The sequence below is a fragment of the Opisthorchis viverrini genome, assembly GCF_000715545.1.
Source record: "Opisthorchis viverrini unplaced genomic scaffold opera_v5_151, whole genome shotgun sequence".
NCBI classification, from domain to species: domain Eukaryota; kingdom Metazoa; phylum Platyhelminthes; class Trematoda; order Opisthorchiida; family Opisthorchiidae; genus Opisthorchis; species Opisthorchis viverrini.
In genome coordinates, this window is record NW_008751807.1 from 1,021,551 (window position 1) to 1,030,122 (window position 8,572).

Genomic DNA, 8,572 nt, shown 5'->3' on the forward strand with positions numbered 1-8,572 from the left:
CGCCGAGCTGCTAATTGCCAAGTTCTGTCTGAAAAATCACTGTGATAACGATGACATAGCAACGGTACCACAGATTGGATATAATTACTAAGGCGGAGCCGAGATATATCACCAAGCCATACGGAAGACTGGCATGTATTGCTGTCTATTCTACCCCATATATGCAAGCCCCATACTAACAGGCGGTGTCTTCTCAACGCAAGAACACGGTAACCCCTTGTCCAAGCTCACGCAGACAACTGAGTCCGCATTAGCTTGAATTTAAAAAAAAGAAACTCAACCTAACGAACTGCAAAGCCGATGAAACACCTTCCGAAAAAACTGAAGCCCTTAGCTTTTGAACACATGCGATACAAGTCTCTATAGGACTGTTGAAACGACCTCAATCTCAACGAAAGTATTTTTGATACCCATTATATAACTTCCATGCCATCAAATCGCAGGTCTCCGTGAGGTGCATTCAATCATCTAACTGTAGGAAAACATGTCACACTATTCTCTTGAGGAGCATACAAGTGGCATAAATTCAACTGCAGGTTACATGTGAAGGGACATTCCTGCTNTCCCTGAGTAAAAGGATTCTTGACTATACATACATATTCGTGGTAATATGCCTTAGTGAGACAGCTTTTTCGGAATCTTGGCTCTCGTCACAGTGGAACAGGAGTAAGAATCGTAAGAAGAAAGTGATAACCCGGTATTTCTCCGGACTATACAATCATGAAGCCTTGGATTAGTTTGGAACGAAAACGGAGAATGTCGTGAACAACCAAGCCCCTAAGCACAAGCCATATGTCATCAAAAGCCGAAGCATAGTTAATTCACCATCTACACGTTAATGTCGGTGCCCTGTGCAGACGTATAGTGGTAATACGCTTGATCGACCGGTATTCGGTAGAGTTCTGGTTTGAATACGATCTACCAATTCCTTTGAGCTATTTTGTCATTACGGTGTTTTCTTACACTGTGATTTCTATTCTACTTTTTACCACGCATTAAAGGGAGGCTCAGCTCTGGACTTGAAACTAGCACCACCAAAACCTGGCAAATGGGTCACTGACATGACGTGGCTAAACCTGGTCGCACTGTCAAAACTGAATGAGTTCGCCAATATAATTCAGCAAGTTCTTGGTTCTGAACGGGCCTGGCGCCAATGGTTTGATAAGGAAGCCCCGGAAGAGGAACTTATTCCTTGTGGTTACGAGCATTCCCTCGATGTTTTCCGCCGTTTGTTACTGATTAGGTCATGGTGTCCCGATCGGACGATGCAACAGGCACGAAAATATATCACCCATAACTTGGGTGCGGCATTTTGTGAAGATGTTGCAGCTAACATGGAACAGTGAGTGCCATTCGCACTTGTCACTTTCATAGCTAGAAAAAGTTAAACTGTGTTTTTATCAAAAGTTCAAAAATTGCTCCTTCATGGTAATAAACAGTGTGATATAGTTTATGTCTGCGAAGAGTTCCATACCTCTGTTTCAGCACGTTTCTTTTACTGAAACGTCACTCGTCTAACCAAAACTCTGTACGTTCGTTTTAAGGATTGTGTTGGAGTCGGATCCACGTACTCCACTAGTCGGCCTTCTAAGTATGGGCGCAGATCCTACTCCATTTATCGAACAAGCTGCACGTCGTGCCAAAGTTGAGATCAATGCCGTCTCTATGGGCCAGGGACAAGAGATCCACGCCCGCCGTCTGGTCAAACAAGCGATGCACGAAGGTCAATGGGTTCTATTGCAAAACTGTCACTTATGCTTAAACTATGTAGAAGAACTGTTACTTCTGCTCTCTGGAGAAATTAGTGCCGGTGGTACGGGTGGTAGCGGTGGTGGTGGCAGTGCAGCGGCTGCGCAGGGAGGTGCTGGTGGTGCGTCTGGAGCGGTCGGAGCCGAAGGACCAGAAGGAGGACCTGGAGGTGTTGTGGGTGGTCCAGAGGGTGGAGTTGGAGGCGGTCAAATGCTCCCTGGAGGTTTCCATGAGCGCTTTCGTCTCTGGGTGACAACAGAAGAACACAAAAATTTCCCGATCACTTTCCTTCAAATAGCCATAAAGTTTACCAATGAACCACCAGAGGGGATAAAGGCTAACTTGTCACGCACCTACACTGAAGTCACACAGGATTTTCTGGACACCTGTGTGACCGTGCATTGGAAGATAATGCTCTATGCTCTGGCATTTCTACACTGTACCGTCCAGGAAAGACGTAAATTCGGTCCCTTGGGTTGGAGCATTCCATATGAATTCAACCAGTCAGATTTCAATGCTAGTGTACGGTTCATACAGAATCACTTGGATAGTTTGGAATTCAAAAAGGCACAAAAAGTCAGCGTAAGTCTGTGCTTTTGTTCCCACTTGCGTTAGCACAAAGCATATGGTAAGTTTTTACTCATAATTCCTCACTTATTTTCTAAAGTAAGCGAAATTAAAGACCACAGTATTTTTGTGACGAAAGAAATACACATCGTATGTTTTTATAGTGATGAAATTGGCTTCTAAAATAACTTAGTCACCTAACGATTTAGAGGCGTGCTCGAGATTCGCTCGCACTTAATAATGGGACAAAAAATCTCTGAACGTGCTCATCCTGACTTCATTTACTGTAGTTGAGTCTCGACTGGGAATAAGGAAATTCCTTATTCCAAAGTAAGATCCACATTTGATTATTAAGAGTGGACATTTGTTACTGTAAGTCCAGTCGCTTTTGATAGCACTCCATCTATAAGGCCAGGTGTTGTTTTCTAGCTAAGAACACCTTGTGCTATGAAGCTAATACAGTGTTCTACTCAAAATGCAACCTAGTAGGGGAACTGAAAAACCATTCACCTGTGGACCTAGTAGGGGAACTGAAAAACCATTCACCTGTGGATGTCCCTGGTGATCAAATACCTTCAGGGGCAAACTGTCGGTGAAATGTTGACTACCTGCTAACTTCTGTGGGAAATACCAGTAGATCTCGTTATACTACTAACAAGTAGTCTGTCCAGAAAGGAAGAATCACACAAGAAGTCACTACTCGATAAGCTTACGCGAGTCCACCACAGCACTGATCATCCACCCATCCAGAAAGGAAGAATCACACACGATAAGCTTACACGAGTCCACCACAGCACTGATCATCCACCCGTGCCGAATGGTAGTGTTCAACGACCACCCGGACGGTCGCGATTCGGGGCCCTGAAGTGATTCGCATCAAGGTTTGAACAGCCATACTTTACTTGTCAGCCTTTCAGCACAGAAGGCTGCATTTTCGGGAAAGTTGTTCTTTCCTGGACCACCTCAAAAGTTCAGACACAATATAAAGTTCATACACTGGTGTAGGACAGATCGATTTGATTTAAATGACGTTGATATTATAGTCAGTTTCCTCCACCAAAGCTTCTTCTTGCTACACACATGTCAATCTTTCTCCCATTGTTGCACAAGTTTCCTCACCGTTTTCTACAACGCGATTTGACTCTACTTTGGAACAGTTAAGTTTCCGCAGGTTATAAAGTGAAGGTATCATCACTATTTGACGGCTGTTGTTTTTGAAACTTTTTCATCCATTTTTTGCAAGCTGATGTGATAGTTCCGGGGGACCGTTGCGGCACATACTGCAGTACGTTTATTGCCACTGATATTACCACTGAAAGCCAACTGAGCACCGTCCATTAGTATGAGGACGACTGCAGTATATCATGTATTCTAGTCCTATAGTAGTATCTCTCCATTTTGTTCTAATAGCACCACAAAGTATGCTTCCACTGTTCTATACTGACTAAATTTGTTGCTAACTTAGCCTCTGTTGATATTGGTTTGTGTTCTGGTTGCATGAAATGGGACCGTCTCGTCACTCACAATACGATGTCGCAAAGGATGACAATTCATGAAATACTAGACAGTAAACATGCGATTGCTTGAACACGTGTCTTTGCCGTCTGCAACCTGGTGTGGTGTTTGCCTTCCCTTAGACGGGATGATAGGCTCCAGCTAAATCACCCACTTCGTGGTACAGAAAGCAACCCATCCAAACCGAGACTTCGCCACACACACAGTAGTACACCAGATCCAGAAGCTGGTTCCAATTGCTGGACAATTTAGCAGCCTAAACCTGTTGAGGCTCGTTTTTTCCTGCTGTCGCTTCTTTGGCTGTGACTATGGTTGTCTACAGTTGTCGTTGTGTCTCAAGCACGGCTCAGCAAGATCATAAACATAAGTTCCAACCGTAGGGCTCACATGACGGAAATACAGTATAGATACACGAGACTTAACAACACCAGTCCGTATCCACAAATGCTATGGGTAACAAACTAACAAGTGGTACAGCACCGTTTTGCACTGAAGCTTTGTCATGTGGGTTCTGTTTTCACCATCTCATGGTGTAGCGCACGAGACGGTTGAGTATTCCATGTAGTTTCCGGTGTACGGCCTTCAAGCTAAAATACATGTTTGTCTGACTTTCATCCATACCAGACGTGTACTGGTTTCAGTGAGCACTTCGCGCCGTCGTCCGTTAACTTATGAAGAAATTGAGAATTGGATGACCATAACATGGAAACTGAAAAAGGATGGCGTTGGCCTTCCAAAATGACATACACGTAACGTAAACACCCCCTTGTTACGTCTGATCTCACACTAATTGGTTGCCAACTCGTCAGCCTCCCTAACGTGATGACAATACTCAGCTGGAGAAGGCGTCCATAGATCACTCGAACTCAAGTAATCCTACCAAAATTCACTCTGTTCCCGGCAGTTTTACATTAGCAGAACTTTAGCACCCCACAAGAAACTGATCAGCTAAGGACCTACTCCATGAGACCTGATCCGAATGGCCTATTGTCGTCTAAAGTCTTCGGTTGGAATGAAAAGCAATTGCGCACTGTGGTCTTCAATGATTATGAACCGTGTAGTGTAGATCAGACCCAATTAACACATCTACCTTATTGGTACTAGATGTCGATAAAGAAGGAATGTTACCTTCGAACCTACAGCTGACTGTGAGATTACATGGAAGTATGTTTGCAATCTGCCTGATCGCGTACTCACAAATCGTCCTCGTGCAGCTTGACTCCCATGAGCTCCCAAACCTTGAAATCTAAGTTCCTTTCAGGTTAGCCACTGTTAGTCATTTTCGATTTAAGTGGCAGGTGACGTTTGTTGGCCGCTTACAAACCGAGTTTCTAAGTTGATGAATGTACCATGTGGCCCTTCCAGCTCAACCGACCACACGTATTGACATAGGGCTATGATCACATTGATCCATCCGACGTTTTAGCAAGATTTGGAGGTGAAGATGCTGAAAAACCTTGAATTTCAGATCGTACTTTTTTGGAGCTGATAAAGTGTCAAGAATGCGCGTTAGAATAACTTGTTGGCCGGTTTTCTTCAGGGTTTACACGCTGAAATTCGCCATATGCAAAGGGGAACGAAAGCTGAGAAGCAAACTCAGAGGAGATACGTGATCTCTGGCGTTATATTAGTCACTGTTTTGCAGGACTGTAGTATCTGTGGAACAAGAGTGATCGTTAGATGGGCCTGGAAGGGAGTTAAGGGATAATAGTGAAGAAAGCTAGGTAGAAGAAAGATAGGCCTGATTCAGCCCACCAGCCCTGTTGTATTCAACAAGTAAGAAACCCTGGTTGATTGCAACACGCCCTGGTTAATTTATCGACATTATATTTCTTGTTTGAACAATCATTGGCTGAATTTGGGCTGAGCTGGTGTCAGAGCACTCAAACCTAAACAGAAGGGTACTTAGGGCTCTCAGCCAAAGCCTTTGGTTCGGAAGCCTAGCCGCAAGGTGCATGGCGTAAAATTTAGCAATATTCAGCATGCAAGTGGCGGCACATGTTTTAGTCCTACGTAAGAGGGCTAGAAGACTGCACTAGTATGACCTTTGTCTTTTGACCGACCCTGTATGTGAGACTGAATGTGTCACACGGATAGTCTTCAGTGCAGCTCAAGGGTTCACGTAGACGCACAAACTTTCTTGTAATATAACAGCCGAAGTGTGTCAAAATATGGCCAGTGTCCGAAACCAGACTCTGAATATTAGCGCACATTCAAGGCTTGCTGCTTGGTAAACCTTCACTAACCATGATAGATTAAGTTTCTTAGTTATTTGGGTTTCTCTTTCTTCCATGCTAGTTGCTTACGCATCAAAAGTCCATGAGACTGTATACGACGCAGCTCACTGTCAACATAATGTGAACTGTCAGACTGGGGAGCTCAGTGTCTTATCTAAGTAACTACCCATTTGTATAGTCAGTTGTTTTCCTGCTGCTAATTATTTGTTATCTATTAATTTGTTCACCTAATTATTCACTTGCTTACCCATTTACTCACCCAGTCGTTTACTTACCTATTTACTTACTTGCTAGCCTACTTGCTTTGCTTACCTACCTACCTACCTACTTGTTCACTCGATTACTCAATTAATTGCTTGTCGCTGTAAACAAACTGAGTGGAAGATGCGGGGATGCGTTTGTTGGTAAAATTGATCGTCGTGTACTCATTACAGATTGAGGATGCGGTGATACTGATTATTTGCACAGCTATTGTACGATAAGCATCCTAGGTCGCAAAATCTTGACAGTTTGTTCAGACAGCAGAAGTACAGTGGTAGCTGGTCCCGGGTGAAGTTGATAGTTTAGCTCGCATGTGACTAGTATACTGATGATCGTGTCACTGCTAGATCCTGACTAAATCATAGTTATTTCTTCATTCAGGGTATTGACTGGAAATGCGTGCGATACATGATTGCTGAAATTCAATACGGCGGCAGAGTGACTGATGATTTTGACCTGCGCTTGCTTATCACCATCACTCGGACCTATTTCCAAGAACGCATGTTCGCACCGGAATTCGAACTGACCACCAATTACCCGATTCCACGATTTTCCTCTCCTAACGAATATCTGAATTACATTGCCAATGATCTACCACAACGAGATTCCCCAGAAGCTCTGGGACTGCATTCAAATGCAGAAATAACCTACTCGGCCCAATGTACAAGTTATATTCTGTCAACTATTGTATCTATTCAACCGAAAGAGACCGCTGCAGACTCTGGGGAAGAGAGTGGTGGTGCTGGTAAGCCAGCTGTGGTGGAAACACGTGAGGCAGTTGTGCATCGAATGTGCACCGATATGTTGTCTAAACTACCGCCAACTTACGTTCCGTATCAAGTGGCCGAGCAAATCGAAGCACTAGGCGCATTGAAACCAATGACCATTTTCCTAAGACAGGAAGTGGATCGTATTAATAAGGTGATTGCGCTGGTTGGAAGTACGCTGACGGATCTACGGCTGGCCATCGACGGTACAGTGGTTATGAATGATACTCTGAAAGACGCACTGGATTGCATCTACGACGCTCGAGTACCGGCTGTTTGGACCAGGGTGAGTTTTTGTCCCAGTCACTAGGTCGAATTTTTCGGAAAGGCTGTAAAGTGAATTTGGGTATAAGTTCAGAAAATTTTGAAAAGCAATCGATTGTTTTCGGGGAATTTTCGATCGGCTTGAAGCGCTTTCCAACTGACTGAACTTTGGGGAGTTGTTTTGTTTCTTCATCAAAACGACTGACAATTTTTCCTTACCCCCAATCAACTAGGAAAACATACTGTGGCGCAACTGGTCGCAGAGAGTAAAGCGACCACTGAAGAACAAGCGCCTGAAAATTGGGTATAATTTACGGATCCAACCGTCATTCGGTTTGTTTGTCTTTCAGTGTTTTAATGGGATGGCACTAAAAAAAGAAGCTTACACTCTTTGCTGCCTAGATAATATTACATCGCTCATGTAAAGTGCTTCTTTGGCCACTTTATACCAAGAGCAAAAGAGGTGCAAAACCATAAATAGTCCTGAAAGTCAGTCAAATACTGATTCTTTTCCAAAGTGTTATTATGTCAGCTTGGTTGTTAACTCACCCTCTTTATCGTCCCCATTTCATACCTTCAACTTTTGCAGAGTTCGTGGGACTCATCTACCCTTGGTTTCTGGTATACGGAACTGATCGAGCGAAACGCCCAATTCAGTTCTTGGCTGGAGAATGGACGACCCGTTTGCTTTTGGATGACTGGGTTCTTCAATCCTCAAGGGTTCTTGACCGCCATGCGGCAAGAAGTGAGCAGAATGCACGAAGGTTGGTCATTGGACAGTGTGGTTCTGGCCAGTAAGATGACTCGAGCTAACGCGGAAGATCTGAAGGACCCGCCGTCCGAAGGTGGTGTTTATGTGTACGGTTTGTTCCTCGAAGGAGCAGCATGGGATCGACGAACATCCCGATTGGTCGAACCAAAGCCGAAAATTCTATATGACATCATGTCAGTGATAAATATTTATGCGGTTCAAGAGGCTCAGACCACAAAAAGACAAGGCGCTGGTGAATCCAAAGGAGACGCTCAGAGACAATACTATTCATGTCCAATCTACCGAAAAAAAGCCGAAATATATGACATCATGTCAGTGATAAATATCTATGCGGTTCAAGAGGCTCAGACCACAAAAAGACAAGGCGGTGGTGAAACAAACAAAGACGCTCAGAGACAATACTATTCATGTCCAATCTACCGAAAACCACGGCGAAACGA

At 44.0% G+C, this 8,572-nt stretch overlaps 1 protein-coding gene across 1 annotated transcript in view; it reads left to right on the plus strand.

The window, feature by feature from the left end:
- Positions 1–8,570, plus strand: part of T265_14170 (hypothetical protein) — a gene marked incomplete at both ends in the record, with an annotated part of 154,143 nt that extends 145,573 nt beyond the window's left edge. Inside the window, 4 exons of the mRNA XM_009172325.1 lie at positions 1,002–1,342; positions 1,545–2,331; positions 6,711–7,382; positions 7,950–8,570. Of these exons, the coding sequence (XP_009170589.1) occupies positions 1,002–1,342; positions 1,545–2,331; positions 6,711–7,382; positions 7,950–8,570 (2,421 nt within the window). The remainder of the gene's footprint in view (positions 1–1,001; positions 1,343–1,544; positions 2,332–6,710; positions 7,383–7,949) is intronic.
- Between the last annotated feature and the right edge of the window lie 2 nt (positions 8,571–8,572).